The sequence below is a fragment of the Amblyomma americanum genome, chromosome 9 (assembly GCF_052857255.1).
Source record: "Amblyomma americanum isolate KBUSLIRL-KWMA chromosome 9, ASM5285725v1, whole genome shotgun sequence".
Lineage (NCBI taxonomy): Eukaryota > Metazoa > Arthropoda > Arachnida > Ixodida > Ixodidae > Amblyomma > Amblyomma americanum.
In genome coordinates this window covers 108,232,320-108,253,593 of record NC_135505.1, presented here as the reverse complement: position 1 = coordinate 108,253,593, position 21,274 = coordinate 108,232,320, and the positions used below count along the sequence as shown (strand labels likewise).

Below are 21,274 nucleotides of genomic sequence, written 5' to 3'. Positions count from 1 at the left end.
GAGTCCTCTCACCTAGGCTCCTAGGGTCAAAACAGAGTGTAAAGATGAGGAATGATGGAATTGCAAAATTCACAAAATATTATTGACCAGTACTTTTAATTTCATGACACCATCTTGGGTCCTCGGCCACCAGTAGAATCAGGAAACCAGCATGGCCTTCGCACTGCACTTTAAACAATGATAGAACAGGTCTGACAGAGTAAAGGTATGGGGCAGATGCCCCCCCCCCCACCCCCGCGTACACGCCTATGACAGTGTGTAAGTAACAATAATTAGTCTGCCTTGACAATGACATGTCTGGGAGTCTGCATGGACACATTGGAGGCAAGTGGTGACTGCTTGGGAAATCATAAGCATTTTTGGAGAGATGGAGAGTTCAAGAAAAGGGAGTTGGGTGTAATGGTCACCAGGTACAGATTTGCCCTGGGGAAAATAATCCAGAGGGGAGCGGCCATTATCAATCCCTTTACAACATTTTGGGCTTACTGTACAAACTCAAGTTAGGGTCACATTTTTTTTAAAGTTTGGGTGTGAATTTTGAAGGTGTGGCCCATGCAGGAATTTAAAGAAAAGGTAAGACCATATATCTATATATTTGTTTTTCTTACTTATCTAGTGCAAAGCAGGGGATGAGGTCCATACAGGGGTTTGGCCCTTGCATGAGATTATAGGGTATTTTGGGGCATAGTTAAGAGCAGGGCTGGCTTGTTCTAGACAGAACAAATATGTGTGACCGATCTGTGAACATGCCTACTGTGCAGTACTTTGTCTGCGCTGCACATAATCCCTGTCCGAAGGAAGGTCTAGAAACCAGTGTGGTCTCAATTGAGGCTGGTGCTTGCAGAGACCACGTGCACAACTGCGTGAGCATAGGGGGTGCCAACAGCGCACCTAATTATTCTCATGTAGTCCACCGTGTAGTTGGTCGAGGAGACGCTGTTCATGGAACAACGCGTTTGCATTTAACTTGATGCCATTTTTCAGTGCATTCCCTTCAACAAACGGTAGACGTTGCTGGCAAAAAGCCCCATTCAGAAGTTAAGAGAAAAATGCAGCGTCCTGTTCAAAGGATTTCTCATGCTGTACAGATATCAGCACAGGTGGAATTGCTGAAATTGGAGCGTGCAAACGGAAGTTATCCCACTTACAGTACTAAAAAAACACAAAAACCAAACAAAATCGCATTTTACAAGTCAATGAAATAAATAAAACAGCCACTTCAATTTACCAGGCTATATGGCACTTGCCACTGCCCCGATTCAAACGGGATGCCAATAGAATGTACCCACTATCTATCAAGCTAATGGCCTCAATTTCTTGCACGGAATTTTGAACCCTGACCTTTCCATGGTCGTCGGGGTGCCAGAGGACGGCGGTGCCAGGCGAGCGGAGGGCGATGTATGCCTGCTGCTGTCTGTCCAGACGCCAGATGCGGCAGCTGTTGTCGCAAACGCTGGCCACAATCTCGCCCGACTGGGGCTCGAAGGCCGCTGCATTCACAGGACCCTTGTGGCCCAGCAGCGACTACGACCGAGAAAAGAAAATGCAGCAAGACTTGTTTTATTTACAACAGAAGAACGAAAAAAATCATCAACTATCTGCAACTCGTGTGGCAGGGTATGCGCTAGCATGTGGCACGCTGTGTACATGTGTTCTCAACGTGTCGTGCATCCTTGCCAGAGCCCATATACTACTAGGTGCTAGGGGGTCACTGTCCTCCCTCCCACTTGCCACCCTATCCACCCACCTCTCCCCACTGTTCTTTCCCCCACTCCAATTCCATCATTGGCCACCGTGCCGCCTCTTCTCTGCATTCCACTCAGTGGCATCACGCAACACACGACGGACAGACCTTGAGAATCATCAGTATTAATGCTAACACATAAAAAAAATGACAATCATTTTCTTTTAAAGGTCCAAAGGCAGCTTGGCCACAGTGCCATGGCTACTGTGTTTTTGGTCTGCATGAGATGGGGTCAAAAACACAAGGTCTGAGGTACTTCATGCAGAAAAGCTCAGCACCAGGCAAGGGAGACCCCTACATACAATGGAAAACCGGTGGGTACAAGGCGGCACTTGCAATTTAACCTCACCTCTTCCAGATTTGAGGCAGATGCTCAAAACACTGGGTTTAAATAGCAGCAAGATGCCACAGTGACAATAAAGCGACCATGTCATGCACTCACTGCACTGATTTATGTTGCCTTTCATTCGCATGCAGAATAATGAGAACATAAAACCATTTTTTTTATCTTTCCATTGCTGAAATGTATCGAACGAATGAGCAGAAATATGTTGTGCCATCAGAGACTACAGAGTGGCTCACAATGTAAGTGGTGTGGCGGACACTGCATGACACAATTAAATAAGGCACAGAAGAGTACATGTACCTTGAAGTCCAATCCAATTAACAAGGTAGAAAAAAGCCCCTGGGAATTCCCAAAAGGCAAGAATTCAGACGGAAGCTATGTGTTGACTTCGAAGGCATGAGCTCTCTCTTCATACGTCTGCATCTCAATTGGAGTGAAGTGCAATAGTTGCTGTGCACAGGGATTTCAACGAACATTAAAGAACTTCAAATGGCCAGAATTAAACAGGCACTGAGGACAACCTCATCCAATTATTCTCTCCATTAAATTGATTCTGTTCTTTTCTGCCTCTGGTGATGCTTGTCCAGCAGCAAAAGATGCATTTATTGCTATGAAAATTTGATTTCAGAATATAATTTTAGCTCACTACTCAGCTCAAACTCGTGGCATGAATAATTAAAAATATTGTAACTGCTGCCTGGAAGTGAATGTCAGTGCAGGCTATCCTCGGAGATCTACGGTTAAAATTCATACATCACTGCAATTTCCCTGAGAAAATGGCCGAGGGTGGTGACACGTGCATTAAATTCTTAAGAGTGAAAGCACTGTTGTGGTCACCAACACCGACCAAGAATCTTGTCACATGGATCGTTTAAAGTTGAAATTTAAAAGCTAAAGATAAAGCACAACACACAGTTACCTCCAACCATATTTGATTGTGTCCTATACGATGGCAGCCTCCAAATTTGGCCGAAGCCATTGCCAAAATTTGACCTTGCCGATTTGGGAATGCTTTTGCATTATAATAGGTTTAACCAAGCTAGCACACTAACAATTTTTTCTCTTTTCTAGCTACAAAAGATTTATTTCTAATGAGAGTAGTCTTTTTTTGGAATGTGGTAGTCTGCCTATAACCCAGAAAATTATGTTTGTCCAGAGTGGTCCTTTAACCTGGAGTCACCCACTACATCATGTTTCATAGTTTGGCTTTGGCATGTGAAAGTTCAATATTAAATATTTCTACAAACACAACCTATCACTAGTGCCTAGTGCCAACAAACCATGTGATACAATGAGAATTTTCCTTAGTCATGTATGTCAGCAGTCATGTCAAACTGCATCAATGAGCCACTGCAAACTCAAGTAACAACCTGGTACACCCAGAATGCACAGTTGCTCTGGGAGAAGAAAAAAAACTAATTTTACTAGGCACAATGAAAGTCCCTGACTTTGGGGTCTGTGTACCATTGTCAGGGTCTTTGTACAGTTAAAGTGCTTATTTTGTGTGTTTACATCAGGTGGTCTGCTAAAGTTGTCACAGCCAGCCACTGAAGGTACAAAGGCAAAGGAAGAGAGACGGTCGTTCTAATTTTAGCAGTTGGGGCAACTGCATAAAACGTGTCAGGAGGAACGTACCTCATTTCAAAATTCACACATGTATGGCTCCACAGGCAACCATGCACTGTGTGATGCCAGAGAAAAGTGAGTAAGGCTCTCGTAAAAGGTTTTTTTCTTTTCGTTGTTCAGGCAGTATGCATGCTGCACAGGTAAATAAAGATGCTGTCTTCCATGACTTCAGTCTGCAGCATGATTTTCTTAGTTTGAAACTAAACCCGAGCTCAACTGCGCAACCCACCTTCATCTCGTCCTCTGTATTCAGGTTTGAGTAGAACAGCCACACCTCATTGTCCATGCTTGCTGTTGCGAACCTGAAACGACAAAGATGCTAGCGATGAAATATTAATAACAAAAAATGCCCTCCTGGTTCCATATATAACGCCTTGTGAATAAGATGCTTGTTTGGCTGCCTACACATGAAATAACTAGCTGACACGGTGGCTCAGTGGTTGGCTGTGCATGGCTGCTGACTCGAAAGACGTAGCTTCAATCCCGGCCACGGCGGATACATTTCGACGGAGGCAAAATCCTAGAGGCTCGTGCGATGTCAGTGCATGTTAAAGAAGCCCAGGAGGTCGAAATTATTCCGGAGCCTTCCACTACGGCGTCCCTCGTAGCCTCAGTCACTTTGGGATGTCAAACCCCAAAAAACCGAAAGCAAACGTTGGCAATAAATTTGTCGTTCCACCAGAGACCTGTGATTTTACAAATTTGACCTTGCCGGGCCAAATAAAGTGTAGCAGCTGCTAATGAGAAAACCATTAATTTATTGTGAGACACAATAGGTGTAAATAAACTTGCAAATGGGCCCTATGATATGCAGAGAGCCACTCCACAAATGTGAAGAGATTAAGACAGGAATATGCAACAACTCTCAGCAATAAAAAATTACAGAGCTACCAAATAGGATAGACAGATCTAAATGGACACAAAATATAGAAGTCTCAGAACTAAAGTCATTTACAACAGTGAACACGTGGATGTAGCCTAAAAGCTCCCTCATCAACTGAAGACACACATTGGAAAAAGAGCAGTGGTTAAACTTAGTGAACCACGAGAAAAAAAAATTACTGCCTTCTGCTTCATCAGTAGTTTTTCTGATGAAGCAAAAGGAAAAGACATCGGACATCAGCCTGCTTTTTTTGCTGACATAAGAGCTATTCACTGCCTCATGCGTAGCCTTATTTCTGTGCTATAACATCACAAACAGGGCTTCTGCTGTGCCCTGTCATGCAACCTTAATTCCTAGCATTGCATGACTATGCCCGCACTGACAAGTTGGGCAGTCTCCTTACTGTGGAGTTGCAGAATGAACGATAAGCTTTGAAGAGTGTTGAAAGGAACTAAAGTGCAGGACCGCCCTAATCAGAAATCCTATTACTCTTTCAGTTTTTACATAGACGATCGCCAATGATGTTTACACAGAAAAAATGTACTAGATGCACCCTCTGTGCCGCAATTATCACAACTGACGCAGTAATACAGAGCCCAACCCTCACCTCATCCAGACAGGCTGCAGAACGAGAAACATGTTGGGACTCCAAGCGATGCACTGGACGGGGGCATCGTGTTTAAATCTGCGTACGATGCTTGCCTCGATTGTGTTCAGCTAGAGGTTCTTCATCCTGCAAGGTGAAATGAATGCATCGAGTAAGACGTAGTTCTTTACCGACCACTATGTTGGTAGGAAAGAAGCACCTCTCAGCTAAGGATTACAATTTCTGACCCAGTTATAAAGCATTAACTCAACTTAAGACTCTCGTGGTCTCTGCCCAGTTAAAAATACTTGGCTGCCACAGGAGTGAAAATACTGCTGGAGGAATGAAGGGTCATAATTGTTCATTCACACAAACGGCGAAACTGCTTTAAAATCTGGCCGTCTCAAGAGCTGGAGTAAGTACAGTACTCACGGATTGAAATAGGACATTCGGAGCGCGTGGCCGTCGCTTCATGGAGCGCCGCCCGTAGACGCTCATGGAACCAAGGTGGTGCATTGTGGTATGGCGTGAGAGGGAGAACATCTACAAAGCAGAATTGTTCCTTCCAGTAGCCAATCAGCCGGCCTGTGGTTTACCACATGCCTGCGTGGCACTGCAAGGCTAGCGCTCCGAATGTCCTATTTCAATCCGTGAGTACTGTACATGTGGTTACCTATGCGCACGAAACAGCCAGTACTTTAGTTTTTGTCTCGTTGCGAAAATCATGGGCATGTGTTACCAGGACATTCATACCGCGCCAAGCGCGAGCGGCGCAGCACCAGTGACGTTCTATTAGGGGAATTTTATTTTCCCTTTTTCTGGAAATTTGAAGAGTAAAATTGGGCAAAAAGAGAATTGTTGCAGAGTGTCAGAGAATTTTAAGAACATAAATCGTCTCAATTTATCGAGTTTACGGAATTTTCAAGCTCCGGCCGGCAAAAATTGCCTGAAATACAGAATTCTGCGTGTAAATGAGAGAATTTTGGTCACTTCATGGAACATCGCTGTGAAGAACTCGATCCGTCCACTTCTTTAAAAGCAGTTCATTCATTCATTCAGTTATTGCTATGCCCCCTGCCCCTTTTTATGTTGTTTCCGACTGAACTAAAGATCCAGTAGAATATACGAAGTCAAAAAGTAACTTGGCACCTAGTAAACGCACCACCTGTTGCGTGCAAAAATGAAAATTACCCAGGCTGCCAGCTCCTAGGAGACGCTGCGTCATTTGGCTTAATTTCTGTTCATCGACGATTTTCCCATCGCCTTCATTGCCAATGGTACGACGGAGACCGTCGAGATGAGGACGTGACAACAAGAGAACTCACCGGCAACTTGACGTTGAACACTGTCACGAATGATGTCGTGCCGACTGCCAGCAGAGACGACTTCCACTTGCATGGGCAGAAAGCGACGGCTCTGACGTCTTCTTGTACAGATAATATCCTGTCATGGTCCAAATCCACGGCGTTCTCTACGGGCTCAGCTTGATCTTAATGTCTGAAAGCGAGCGAAAAGCTTCACGAGTAATCCCGAGCAAGCGGCAAATTCAAGAATGTAGAGGCCGCCTTGTAATGGTGATGTCCCGCACACTGCGGATATCAGAGCATCTCCAAGGGCGTATCAAGCAAAGTGTACCAAATCATACCGCAGCAAGACATCTAAAACAGTAACATAATAATAACATTTAAACTACTTTGAGTCATAAAACTGACTGTAAGCGAAGATGAAAGCCCCCCAGCGCACTCGAAGGATTGACAGCGACGCATTGACTTCGACATCAGTTTCTAGTGGCTCGTTTTCGTCTGTTTCGCGCGCTTAACTCGAAACTGTCAGATATTTGCGCCTTTTCCAGCCTGACCAAGGGTGAGTCGCTCTTTGTAGCTGAGCTGCACGCCCGTGTCATCTCGACCGTCGCCTCGCTTGTCGTTTTTCCCTAACATTTGGTGTCTCACGATTGAATTGGAAACCCGGTGTCGCCTCCGTGTTCCCAGCCGTTAGGCCCAATTCTCGGCTGTTCTGGGGGAGCTCCCACAACTGTTTATTTTTTTCTTTTTCAACGATCGGAGCGATGCCACTTTGCCTTTTGCTACGGTACCCGCTGGCAACTAACTGACTGCGTCGCATCGTTTAGACGCATTTCATTTTCCTGGGCGGAAGAGACGCATTCAGTGTCCGGATAACGACCCGCATACGTGGTCAAGCCTGTCAGTGGGCTGGCGGTAGTTCGACGGCCCGTGAAATACGACGGGCATGTAGTCGGGGCATCAGCTGTTTCTGCGGCATTAGTGTTGGTTGGTTGGTCGGGAAGCTAGCGGGAAGCTAGCCCACGTATGACCATCGTGCTTCCGGGAGATGGTTTCACGGGGCGCTCATATTCTCCTAGGCGGGCATTTAGACATCCTACCAGTTTTATGTGTGGTGTTGGGGTTCTGTGCTAACATTCACCCTTCTATCCTGGTCAATCTGGCCATAGTTAAACTTTGAGTATGGAAGCATGGTGTTTAAATCATTCAGCACATTCTCGCATCAGAGTATGTGCTAGGCTGCAGTCATCACGCAACTCAAAGCTTTGTTAGCGGCACAGGAAACAAAAATATCCTGAATTGTTTCCCTTCTCCCCAGACGAACCTCCTCCTGCTGCAGTCACTACCCAGGGGCTGGCAAAAACCGCTCTTGCGTCCTCTCTCGGTTCAGGAGGAGGAGTTTGCATAAGCACAGATTGCCTCTCTCTAACATAGCTGCATTTTGAATGGCTGATTTGAAGTCTGGATGATTGCCTTTGCTTGCTTTTTGATCCTACCAGATTCCACTGGGTTGCTTGGAAATCCGCTGGCTGTCTTTATGACTTGCTGGCTTCGTGTATATTCCTTCCTTCGTGGTATCTCAGCTTGAAACTAGCAGCATCGCTGCTCAAAAGCACTTCATACACGATAACATGCGCAGCTTAGCAAGGACCACATCATAGCTATTGAAAGCACAGCAAGTCTTGCAAGCATTGGCTCAATACAGCTTTGGTATTGATTTGGCGCCCGCTGCGGCATCTCAGTGGCTCTTTCGTCAAAATGGTTTCCTAGGCTTGTTTGGCTTTCATGATGAACGAATACATTGCTAACAAACACAGACATAGAAAAGGAACAGTGGTGTCTGTTCTTCTTTCATGTGTGTATTTGTGTGCGCTGTATTCGTCAGTGGTTTCGCTGTTTTGCTGCTGATACCAAGGTTGTGGGTTCGATCCTGGTTACAACCAATTAAAGGGACTATGCAATAAATTAATTGAGATTACATAAAGCATACGAGACATTGGCATTCGATCACTCATCACCCGAGTGCAAGAATTTTTGAGCTAGCATCAATATCAACCCAGATATAGACGATTAAAAATTACGCTCCTTCTCTCCCCCCTCAACTCGTACATGCAGAGCACCAGAAAAAAGTAAAGAAAACAGGTCTAGTACTGGGCCCCGTCTATGAACACGTCATCCGCTGAGGTTCGGTTTGCAACTTCTGGTTGTCGCACCCAACGCCCCAGCAGCAGCATCGGCAGCGTCTCCGTGGTCTCTCTTCGCGTTTCTGGATTGCAGTGTGCTTCGGATTCTTTTTCTTGTCTGTTGTTGCAGACGAAAAAGACACCGTGGGTGGTCCCACAACTTCCGAAAAAGAGGCGGTGGAGGTAAATTGAAACCATATGCACGAAAGTAGTGACCTGGCTCGCTCGCGCTTGCCCGTGGTGCTCGTGCGGCAGCACGACCAGACGTCATTCACGGCTACCAAAAGTGTGCCTGTGACGTCGTGGCTGCCGCGGCTTCAGCGAATGACAGCGTGTGGTGGCCTGCTGACGTCATGGGTATAGTGATGTCTTTTTTCACGATTTTAGTCTCAAAATCTGTCACTACGAGCACATCAGTCAGCCCGTGAATTTAAAAAAATACTTTTTTAAATTCATAATAAATTGCCGGCTGAGTTCCGAAGTCTCATACTTGGTGTGAATGCTTCTTAGCATCATTTCTAAGCATTGAAAACATTTACAAGCGACATTTAATTCATTGTATAATCCCTTTAATGAAGGTAAAATTTAAGGACACTCATGTGCTATGTGATATCAATGCAAGTTGAGGATCCTCAGGTGGTCTACATTATTCCGGAGCCCCCCACTGCAGCATTCCCTCTTGGCTCACGTGTTGCTTTGGGTGTGTTAGACCACACAGTTTACTACTTTGCAGTATTAAGGGAGTTGGGTGCACGTTGACTGTGAAGCTTGATCAGTTATGATGGAGCATGTTGCTACTTGTCCTTGTTTTTTTACCGTCGCTGCTGCACATGCTGCAGTGGCCAGCTGTGCCTTCGAGGTCTGTGCAAATAATTCCGTCTCCTGTAGCCTCTGGTCCAGTGCAGCTGCTGGCTTGGTTCCTGGGGTTAGTCACGTAGCAGTTGTCCAGCTCCCTGCTTTATGCACGAGTGGATGCAGCTGCGAGGAGGCTTTGGTTTTGAAAAACGTAATTTTCGAGCCAATACGGGCCTCACTCTTTTTTGGTTTCCTGTTTAATATTTTGAAAGCATGTAGGCAGCCAGTATATACATATTTAGCAGAATAATTGTATAGGTGTCATTGCATTTGTCAGCTATATTTCGATTACACATCGTTAGCCTCTATACTCGCTTTATCTAAATTCTGTGGTTTTATATCAACTTGGTTTTTTCCTTTGTGTACTTGTTCAAGCTTTCTCCTTTCTCTGTGCCAGCTCATCCATCTCTGCCGTTGGCTCGGGCACAGCCTGCTCTTTTTTTGTTCCGGTCTCATACCGTACATGAGGGAGAGGGAGGGAAGTATTTGTTATGTGAATTGGAAATGCACTGTGACGTGAGCCTTGGGAATTGTTTGCGAGGAAGTGGAATAACGTCCAGTTGTTCTGCTTCCTGGCGAGGTTTGAAAGTGCAAAGAGTGTTGCAGAGTATTCTTCATTTATAAATTTATGGGGAGGCTTTTTGGGGCTATATGGTGCTGACATAGTGTTGGGTTGGAAGCAGAAACACCTACTTTCACCTCCTGGTGAAAAACGCAGGTTGTCTGGAGAGATGGTGCTTGCGAGAATGTGTGTGTGTCTATGATAGGTTTTAAAATGTCTTAATCCAGCATCCTGTAGATTGTTTGTCCTTGATTGAGTGCACACCATGTTTGAATTTTGTTGCATCTGGGTTTTTTCTTCTTCCTTGTGGGGCTGACAAGAGTGAGAGTGTGTTTAATAATTTGATGAATTAATAAATAAATAATGCACTATATGAAACAAGGTACTGAATAGTATGCAACACCAGAAATGCCGTTTCAAGCTAAAAGTAGCAGGCTATGCAGATGATGAGGGAAGCAGCGGTGATGTGTGTTTAAAATCATCGAAAATATTTTGTCTGCAGTTATAAAGTCTCAGCATTAGGCAAACTGGTGAGATAGCACAGGATCAAACAACTTGGAAAGACAGATAAGGACACTGAGGTGCATGGGATGGGAGCCAACTTTCAAGTGATGCTTATTGGAAAACCATCCACTGGACGGCAGCAATGTGCTAGAGATTGTTGTTATTATTACTGTTATTAATAGAGAGCCATGTTGGAATTGTGGGTAATGAGAAGAAAGCAGATGCATGCACTTTACAGGCACAGTTTGGCCAAATAAAGCAAGTGAGCATACCGCACAGAGGTTATTGAAAATTAATTTACAGTAAATTGAGAAATAAGTGGCAGGCTACATGGGAAAAGCAAGTAAACAACAAATTACATTGTGTAAAGCCCATTTTATTAGAGTGGAAATCATGTAGACATCAAGAATGCTTTAAAGAAATTGTTTTATGTCGTCTACACATTGTGCACACACACCTCATGCACAACTTCTTACGAAACAAACAAACCTCAAACGCAAAATTTGTGGTGGTGAACTCATTGTAAACCTCATTTTAATCTCATGTACAATGCTTGAAGGACTGAGAAAAAATATTTTACATCAAGCGCTTGTTGAGTTTTCACTTATATTAAGGTTTCTTAAGGAAGCCAGTATTTCAAACACACTATAGGTATTGACTTTAATATAAGACATTCTAACCCTGTGTTTGGTGCATCATAGTTTTAGTTGCTTTTGCACCGTAAAACTGAATATAACTATTATTTAACAGAGTCAAATGACACAGGCTAGAACACAGCAAATGGGGTGAGAATGTAATATAGGTAAAGGGTGCAAAGGCAAACCTTGTAACCAAAAAAAAAAGAAAAGCTGACATTCCGGGAAAAAGGGATGGAGTTATACAGGTGAACAAAAGGAATGTTTTGCTGCTGGGAAGAGAATTCTTAAGCATGGCAATTTTCTATTTGCCAAACCAAATGACTAGCACTGGTCAGACCCTGTTTTTTTTTTGTTTTTTTTGTTCTTCCACCCTCTGTTTGCTGTCCAGGGCTGCACAGTGATAGAGGTGGATGCGCTGCATAAGACTGGATGCAAGTGTGGAGATGCTGCAGGCCAGTTGAGACAGTGTGCTCTGCCACGTGGGAGGAGGAGGCGGAGGAGAAGTTTGAACATGCCTTCCTCCCACTGACTCTGGGAATGCCTGGCATGTGGATCAGGCTTAGTGCGTGACCGTACCCAGCTGTTCGTCCTCATTTCTGAGCATAGAGGGTGACGACGAAGGCGGCCTGGCCCAGGCCCGACCTGGTGAAGAGGCGGATGTGCGCAGCCCGTATGGGTCAGAGGTGGATGCGGCTGTGGCTGGTTGGCTGAAGGCACACGGGTGTGGCGCCCTGACCCCCGAAGTCCTGAGGTCGTTTTGAGGAACACACGTGCCGCCCCTGCTGAGCCTGCCCCCCAACTGCAGGCCCCTGGCTTTGGCCTACGATCAAGCGGCACTGAAGCGGACACTGATCGACTCGCTTGAGAGGTGAGGGCATGAGCGGAATGAAAACTGAACTTTCCAAGTGTCTCATTTTGTGTAGAATAGAGACATAGTCGGGACTTTCATGGTTGCCTAATTAAGGGGAGATGCTCCTCGAAAACACTTCTTTATTATTGAACCGAAGGTTATAAAACTCTGGCCACTGATAGAGTTTTTAATGCTGATTCCAAATATGCATTTAGTTTCAGCATACATTTATTAGTTTTTATGTAAGAGTCCACACGAGCACAATATAGGGCATTTTGTGCACACTTTTTTGTTAATGAAATGTATGTTTAGAGCAGCTTGCAATAGCTCATTGTGTTGCTTTAGTAACGTAGTATGTTGAGATCTACTTCAAATTTATTCATTTTAGCTCATAAATTTAAAAAAAGTCAGGAACACCAAAGTGTATATTTTGGGCACCATGTGACAATATTCAGAATTTTTTTCAAAGAATCTTGGAGATATTTTATAATCAGATAACGACATTCCACACACATCGAAGCGGCTATGTGCAAAATTTTGTCCAAATCCGACTATTGAAAGTACTTGAAATATTTTGCATGAAACAAAATTGCTGAAAACTACAAATGGAAAAAACTACATTTGAAAGTTTCAAACATCTGTATTTTTCAGAAACTTCACAAAAGCACATGAAACTTTATTTCAAAATAGAGAAATATAAAGCAAACACTGCAAATTTCATTAGAACTCCCCTGGCCCATAAGTTGACCCCTCAAGATTTTCTCGAACAGTCTGTGAGGCGCGCCCTCTTCATCATATTACAGCGATGCACTTGGGCTTCAGCGGTTTGGCGGAGTGACCTTTTTTTACCCTTCTCTGGTCCCAGGAATTGCCCAAAACAACAAGCTCTTCTGGTGGCAGTACACTAAGCTCCTGAAGCACTTTCAAAGCTTGCATGTCCCCTTTTGTGCCATAGAACCGCAATGGCAGTTGCTGTTTCCACTGCAGTCCTGGAAGTGAATCTGGTTTTCGGGCACAGCAGCCAGATTTTGCTGTTCATGCACTCCGCTGCGTTTTGTGTTTTCCCCTGCAAGGACTGGGTGAGCAGCTTTTCTTCGGTGAGGCGCTTGTATATGGGCAGCAAAGCTAGCCCATGTGCCTTTGTCAGAAGCGGGGTGTGGTCCAGTGCAGGCTGTTCCAGCGCTTCAGCCCGTCAGTGCTTGCACCACGATTCCACTCCTTCGGGGCAGAACTTGTGGCTATTAGAATTATTAGTAGAACAGGAGTGAAAATATGATGCCCAAATGGCATGATACATATTCTGGACGTCACCCCCGTTGCTTGTGATTGCTATCCAGTAGTAGTTTTGCAACTTCTGGATGTGCGTATCCTTCAACTTCTTACCACATGGAAGAGGTGTCGTCGACTTCCTAAGTGCAGTCAGTGCCTTGGCGCTTGGCTGCGTGGATCGTGCAATCCTCCTTCTCGATGGAGGTTTCGCCATATGCTTTTGTCTGAGGTACAGCACTAAAAGCTTTACCGTCCCCATCACTTAGAAATTTAAGCGCAGTGGTGTTTCCTGTGAGGGGGGCCCGCTTCCATATCTGCACTGCTGCCTCCATTTCTATGGTATGAGAGGAGCATTCAGTGTTCTTCTCACAAAGGCCATGGAATGCCTGCCAGATTTCTTCCTCTTCACTTCCAAGGTCTTGGTGCCGACTGCACGAAAGACAGAAGTTCGACAGGACCTCAAAATTGAGGCACAAACCACTGTCTACTGACACAGCGGGGCCAACTCCGTTATGGCTCTTGCTGCCCTGTTTTTGCCAAGGCCATCAGACATAACGTCAATATCCGTGTCACCCACCATCTGTTTCGTGAAAACCCTGGCCTTCTCCATGTTTTCTGCCACGGCTTTCATGGCCGCAACAGGAACTTTCTTGCCGATCGCAGTAAAGTTCTTGTGATGTAATGGGTTTGGCAGGCCAAGAATAGCACAATATCGCGACAACTGTTCGTGCCCGATGCCAATCGCGCGCGCAGCCACCACCAGTACCACGTTGACGGCGAAGCTGTCGCAAGAGCTTCCACTCTGATAGTCCCGATTTCCGCTGGCGCCATCCACATTTTCACAGGGCATAATGCTGCTCGAGGTGTGCACAGCAGAAAGCACTGATGCTGGGCACTCACTTTTTTCACAATGCAGCTCAAGAAAAGCTGAAAGCCCCTTTCGCTTTTCCGCCAGTTCGCATATTGCAAGGGTACAGGTGCGGCACGTAGGGCAAGCAGCACCGCTTACCAGCACCGTAAGCGCGCTGGTTCCGCATATCGCAGCACTCGCAGAATGTTGACCGCACGCTGCTTTCCTTGAAGAGTCCAATCTTCACCTCCGAGGCGCTCCCAAAGTCCACTGCAGCGTCAATCTCGTCCGAGTGCCCGTTGGCCTGATTAGGGCTAGCTGGCATCGGGTGACTGCTTTCCATTGCCGTTTTCCGGTGAAGTTTGCGACAGCGTCCTCGGTACAGGTTGTTCATCCGCGACTTTCGAGCTTGGAAATCGCGCTTTTGCTAGTTGTCTGGGACGAACGAACAAATGCTAAAATGCCGTAGAGCTCGATCGAGACGGCGTACTAGCCATACAAAGCGAGAGCAGGAAAGGAAGGAGGTAGGCTTCACCACAGCATCGCATCAGTCCGGGGCAATGGCGGCCTCGCTAGAGCACCACGTGATCAGTAGAACCGCTGGAGCATGCGAGAAAAACGTGTTTTAAAGCGAAAAGCTTCACTACGCTAGTCAACAACATGCTTCGTGCGAGCCGCGTATGTCCGAGCACTGATGTCATGCACTAGTCACTGCTTCACATGCACCACTAGTAGCACTGGCCATGTTCGCGCTGCAGTGTCCCTTTCCTCAAAATCCAACTTCCAATTTTCTGTTTTCTCTTCTTTCCGTCCCTCCTTTATCCCTTCCTTTACGGGGGGGGGGGGTTCAAGTGTCCACCGAGATATTTGAGATGGTTACTGTGTCATTTCCTTTCCTGAAAAAGCAAACAAAACAAGTGAGCGATGGTGTTCATAGAGTTCATTGGAGTTGACAACTTTGCAAAGGGCGCTCATTTTCACGAAAGGAAAGGCGCACAACCGGCTCCGTGGGTCAGTGGAGACCTCAGTCTCACTTTCATGTACGTGGCTGTCTTGGTGTCCAACTGCAAAAGCCTGCTTTGATTGCATTCCGTGCACTGGATAGGGAGCACACCCTTCCTGCCACACTGGGAGGTGGCTTGCAGTTTATGGTTGATCGCGAGAGATTGATCATCAAATGAACGCTGCGGCCTAGCTATTGCTGCAGTGCCGCATGTCAGCCACAACGCTGTCAGCACTAATGCATTCAGGCCACATCTCTCTCTCACTGCCGCCACATGTATCAAAGCACGAATGAGGCGTCCGAATGAGGCGTCCGCATGTCCAGGGAGCCAGTTACGCACCCTTCCTTTCCTCAAAACCATCACATCTAGAACATTGTCAACGCCAACGCCAATGAACACAGTGAACGGCGACATCTTTCGCTTTGTATATTGCCACAGTCCCAATCAATCCAGTGGCGCCATGCCGCGGCCGAACTGTTTTAGATGGGACTTGCCATGCCTTGCGCTCTCGAGGCGCTAGAGGTTTTCGTCTTCCTCGCACGAGCTCCCTGCTGTCTTGGACGCATAGCACGTCTAATTAAACCTGGCTTTGAGTGCTTTGACCGTTTATCGGTGATATTTGGTGGAGGAGCCGGGCAACGATCCATGTACGCTGACCTCGAGGACACTCTTGCCATCAGTTCTCAACGTGTGGCTACAACACGAGTCCACAAGGCGAGCCGCCGCCTGCGAGGCCTACAACCAGAGTTCGGCCAACTCGCAAGACCAGCAAGGGCCATGACGTCCGCTACGGCTAGCCAGACAAGTCAGCATTCCGGGAATGCCCCGCTGTTGGTCCTTCACACACTTCGGTTGCCCCCATCACTCCATGGTGAGAGGTTTGTGGACGTCGAAGACTGGTTGGCCAGCTTTGACCGTGTGGCGGGCTTCAACGAGTGGGACGGCGAGCGCAAATTGCGGAACGTGTACTTCGCACTACAGGACTCGGCCAAGACGTGGTATGAGAACCACGAAGCTTCCTTCACTAACTGGGAGATCTTTCGCCGAGAGCTCTTAGCCACGTTCAACACCAGCGAACGAAAGGAGAAGACTGAAATCGCCTTGCAATCGAGGTCGCAGCAGCCGAACGAGAGCGTCGCCATGTTCATCGAGGACATGACGCGACTTCAATCGCGCCGACCCTGCTATGACCGCCACCTAATGCGCGGCGTCAAAGAGCAATTGTTTGCCGGACTGGTACGTGACCTGCCAAGAACGGTGGCCGACTTTGCCAAGGAGGCAACAAGCATGGAGCAGTCTCTGCATGAACGGGGCGCGCACTACGGCCATCAGGCTTGTGGAGCAGCCGCTCACCACTGCACGCCCACGTCATTACCCACTGAGGAGCTTCGAGAGCTTGTGAGGAGCCTGGTGCGCGAAGAACTCGAGAAACTTCGCTTCGAAGCTCCACAGGCAAGCGTCGCTGCCATACCGGACGTGGTCCGAGATGAAGTCCGGCGAGCTGTTCAGTCGCCACCAGCTCTGCAGCCAGCGCCCTATGTGATGACTACTAGGTCGTCCCGGGCCAGTGAGTCAAGCATTTTCTCCCGTCACTCCTGTGCCTTCACTGCGGTACCCAACTGCAGCTGTACCCGTCGTACCACAGGAGCCCCTGTCCACCATGAGCAAAGCGCGCGTTTGGCGTACGCTAAACAATAGGCCGCTCTGCTACCACTGTGGGTAGCCCGGCCACATCCTCCGCCACTTCCCCTACTGCAGAATGGGCTTAAGGGGGTTTTCACCTGACGCACCTCGATCACGCTACGGAGAACGGCCGCGGGACATCGAGCAGTATCTGTCCGATAACGTGCAGCCAACGACCTCGCGGCGACGCCAGCCCCGTTCTCCATCCCCAAGGCGGTTTTCTTCGCCAAGCCGCCCATCTTTTTCTAGCCAGTTCAGAGGCGCGTCCCCACATCGGGAAAACTGAAGACGGCATCCCCCAGGGGTAGGGCCGCCGCTATTGGATCAAGTCAAGAGCCTCCACCCGACAATTCGCGGCTACGATCCGACCGACGACGACCTCACCCGACGACCTCAACGACGACGTGCTGCGACCGACTGGTGTCTGCCGAAATCCCAGTAATCGCTGATAATCGTGATGTGACTGCACTTGTGGACACCGGCGCTGATTTTTCTGTAATGAGCAGTCGGCTAGCTACGGCCCTCAGAAAGGTGCCGACCCCTTGGTCTAGACCCCAGATCCGCACCGCCGGCGGTCATGTGGTTACGCCAATTGGCGTCTGCACGTCACGAATCCAGATCTGCGGTTCCACTTTCCCTGGTTGCTTTGCCGTGCTACCGGAGTGCTCCAAAGACCTGATACTTGGTTTGGATTTCCTTCGGGAGTACGGTGCTGTCGTCAACCTTCAGGAGCTGGTCATGTCATTTTCCACTCAACCCCCTGTTGACGGCGATCCTGAGCCGCGCGGGACTAAGTTACGCGTCTTTTGACGACCACGTATTAATCCCGTCAAGAGCTAGCATGTTTGTTACCGTAGATTGCGACAACATCACTGGTACTCATGGCATCGCTGAAACCAACATGTCGCTGCTCCTTGGTCGGCAAGTCTGTGTTGCTAGCGGAATTGTCGAGCTGAACAATGGCCGACTGAGCTCTTGGTAACCAATTTTGGCTGTGAACCTCAGTGTTTGCCTGGCAGAACAGTTATTGCGTATTTCGAAGAACTCGGCGAATTCGCGGGACAGCATGCTTTGTCTGAAGCCTCGGCATCAGTGGAGGCACCGACCACTCCCATAAAAACTGACGTGAACCCGAACCTCCCGTCTAATCAGAAACGCTGCCTTGAAAGCGTTATCCAGTCTTTCTGTGACTGCTTCGCCTCCACCTCTAAGGTTAGGCAGACACCGCTCACTAAGCACCGAATTATAGTCGATGCCAACCAGCGGTCGTTATGTCAGCCGCCTTACCGGATCTCTTCAAAGGAGCGTGATGCCATTCGCCGCCAAGTTCAAGAAATGCTCCAGGACGACGTGATACAGCCATCGACGAGCCCGTGGGCGTCGCCTGTTGTTCTAGTAGCAAAGAAAGATGGAACCCTACGGTTCTGCGTTGATTACCGACGTTTAAACAAAGTCACAAAAAAAGATGTTTATCCTCTGCCACGCATTGATGACTCCCTGTATCGGCTGCGCCACGCCAAGTACTTCTCATCTCTAGATTTACGCAGCGGCTATTGGCAAATCGAGGTAGACGAACGCGACCGGGAGAAGACCGCCTTTATTACACCGGACGGTCTGTGCGAATTCCGGGTGCTCCCTTTCGGCCTGTGCTCGGCTCCTGCAACCTTCCAGCGGATGATGGATACCGTTCTTGCCGATCTGAAATGGCAGTCCTTTCTCGTGTACTTGGATAACGTTGTCATCTTCTCTGATACGTTTGAAGAGCACCTGAGACGCCTGCGCGCTGTGTTCGAAGCAATTCGGTCGGCCGGACTTTCCCTGAAGCCCGACAAGTGCCACTTCGCTTTCGAAGAGTTGAAGTTTTTGGGCCACATCGTGAGTGCTAAAGGGGTTAGCCCTGACCCCGATAAGACAGCCGCCGTGGCTGCTTTTCCTGTGCCCACCGATAAGCGAAGCGTGCGCCGCTTTCTGGGTCTCTGCGCCTATTATCGGCGTTTTGTGCAGAACTTCTCCCAGATCACTGAGCCCCTCACCCGCCTCACGAAAGATTCCGAACCGTTCTTCTGGGGCCTGAAACAACAGAAGGCTTTTGAAGACCTCCGAACTCGTCTCCGAAGTACGCCCATCCTTGGACACTTCGACGAGTCAGCCGCCACTGAACTGCACACAGACGCCAGCAACATCGGCCTCGGTGCGGTCCTTGTGCAGTGGCAGGATGGTCTCGAACGCGTAATCGCATACACGAGCCGCACCTTGTCACGATCTGAGGCAAACTATTCCTCTACCGAAAAAGAATGCCTGGCCGTTGTGTGGGCGGTGACCAAATTTCGCCCGTACTTATATGGCCGTCCTTTCAGGGTCGTCAGTGACCACCACTCACTCTGCTGGCTGGCGAACCTCAAACATCCCTTGGGACAGCTTGCACGCTCGAGCCTTTGCCTTCAAGAGTTCGATATCACCATCGTTTATAAGTCCGGTAGGAAGCACAGTGATGCCGACTGTCTGTCTCATGCTCCTGTCGAGGACAACTGAGCTGATCCCGACGACGATTTTATTTTTCTCAGCGCCATCTCCATGTCCGTCCTCACTCAACACCAAAGGGACGACAGTGAACTACGGCCTCTCATTGAGTATCTTGAAGGAAGCGCTGCGTCACCCCTCTGCGAATCTTCTCACGTGGACTGTCGTCATTCTGCTTGCGCGATGGCGTTCTGTATAAGAAAAACTACAAACCGAAGGAAGCTGCCTATCTGCTCGTCGTACCTACGGCCTTGCGTGACGAAGTTCTGCAAGCGTGCCAAGATGAGCCATATTCTGGTCACATGGGTTTTTCTCGCACTTTGGCGCGGATATGCCAAAAGTACTACTGGCCCAGGGTTGCTTCAATTGTCCAGCGTTACGTCAGAACTTGCCGTGAGTGCCAACGTCGCAAGATGCCGCCGACTAAGCCAGCCGGACTACTGCAGCCTAATAATATGCCACAAGTCCCCTTCCACCAAGTCGGCATAGACTTACTGGGCCCATTTCCGGAGTCCTCGCTGGGTAACCGCTACATTGTGGTCGCCACCAACTACCTCAGCCGGTACTGTGAAACTAAAGCTCTCCCTCGTGGTACCGCTGACGAAATTGCGAACTTTTTCGTTCAAAATATTGTGCCTCGTCACGGTGCACCCGCCATCATTTTAACTGACAGAGGAACGGCCTTCACCTCGGCCCTTATGCAGGAGGTTATGCGCCTGAGGGGCACCAGTCACCGCAAGACAACCGCTTACCACCCTCAAACGAACGGCCTCACCGAACGGCTCAACAAGACGATCGCGGACATGATTTCCTTGTATGTTGACGCAGACCACCGCAACTGGGACGTCATACTCCTTTACGTGACATTTGCCTATAACACTGCTCTGCAAGAAACGACACGCTTCACTCCATTTCGTTTGGTGCATGGTCGCGAAGCCACAACCATGCTGGACGCCATGTTGCTCCCGACTAGTAGTACCTCATCTGTTATGGGTGCTGCCCAATTCGTTCGTCACGCCGAGGCCGCCCGCCAACTCGCCCGACAGCGCATCCGGAACAAGCAAGCCCTCGACGCTCGCCGCTATAACCTCCGCCACCGAGCTGTTAGTTACCAGCCCGGCGAACAAGTCTGGGTTTGGAGCCCAATACGCATGCGTGGGCGCTCCGAAAAGCTTCTACGCCGATATTTTGGCCCCTATGAGGTACTCCACCAAGTCAGTGAGGTGAACTATGAAGTTCTTCCCCAGGGTACAGTTCGCTCTTCTAGACGGCCGACCCCCGAAGTCGTCCATGTCGCACGAATGAAGCCGTACCATGCCCGCTAGCACTTCAGGCCTGTCCACACCAGCCGCCGGACACATGTGCCGTCCCTGGTCTTCGTGCTTCTCATTGTTGCGGCACTGAGTCGTTGCCCTTCAGAGAGGGGGAGTAATGCCACGGTCCCAATCAATTCAGTGGCGCCATGCCGCGGCCGAACTGTTTTAGATGGGACTTGCCATGCCTTGCGCCCTCGAGGGGCTAGAGGTTTTCGTCTTCCTCGCACGAGCTCCCTGCTGTCTTGGACGCGTAGCACGTCTAATTAAACCTGGTTTTGAGTGCTTTGACCGTTTATCAATGACAATATCCTGGATTAGCTGAGCTAATCCACATTACTTTTTTCTCAATATTTTCTGCCAGATACGAAACTGCAGGCAGCGCTGTCTACGAGAAAAAGGCTTACTCAACCTCTCCCAGCAAACGGCAATCGTGGGCAACGCTCCGTTTTCGAGATGCAGGCGCTCGAAAGTTGACGATTTGCATGAAAAACAGCACTTTCTCGAGCCACCGTGGTTGAATAAAATAGACTTTTTACCAATTTCGCGATCAA

The 21,274-nt window shown here is 48.2% G+C and overlaps 2 protein-coding genes and 1 pseudogene across 6 annotated transcripts in view; 1 reads left to right on the top strand and 2 right to left on the bottom strand.

Annotated features, from left to right (window-relative positions):
- LOC144104020 (nucleoporin Nup37-like) overlaps positions 1-6,758 on the bottom strand; it is a 41,522-nt gene extending 34,764 nt beyond the window's left edge. For 2 of the 3 annotated variants that reach the window (XM_077636801.1, XM_077636799.1), the window contains exons 1-4: positions 6,511-6,758; positions 5,207-5,332; positions 3,946-4,018; positions 1,342-1,524 (exon numbers count right to left, since the gene is read on the bottom strand). In XM_077636801.1, coding sequence (XP_077492927.1) covers positions 1,342-1,524; positions 3,946-4,018; positions 5,207-5,238 — 288 coding nt within the window. In that variant the 5' untranslated portion in view covers positions 5,239-5,332; positions 6,511-6,758. The remainder of the gene's footprint in view (positions 1-1,341; positions 1,525-3,945; positions 4,019-5,206; positions 5,333-6,510) is intronic. The other variant, XM_077636800.1, reaches the window with a different exon arrangement.
- Positions 6,759-6,976: 218 nt separating this feature from the next.
- The window catches only part of LOC144104023 (uncharacterized), a 30,406-nt gene continuing 16,108 nt past the window's right edge, over positions 6,977-21,274 (top strand). For 2 of the 3 annotated variants that reach the window (XR_013308414.1, XR_013308413.1), the window contains exons 1-2: positions 6,977-7,048; positions 11,620-12,099. Coding sequence is in view for 1 of the 3 variants with exons in the window: in XM_077636805.1 (XP_077492931.1) it covers positions 8,871-9,029; positions 11,620-11,760 (300 nt within the window). In the remaining 2 variants the exon portion in view is untranslated. Of the gene's footprint in view, positions 7,049-8,325; positions 9,030-11,619; positions 12,100-21,274 lie in introns of those variants that run through there. The other variant, XM_077636805.1, reaches the window with a different exon arrangement.
- LOC144105116 (uncharacterized) lies at positions 13,241-16,066 on the bottom strand (annotated as a pseudogene).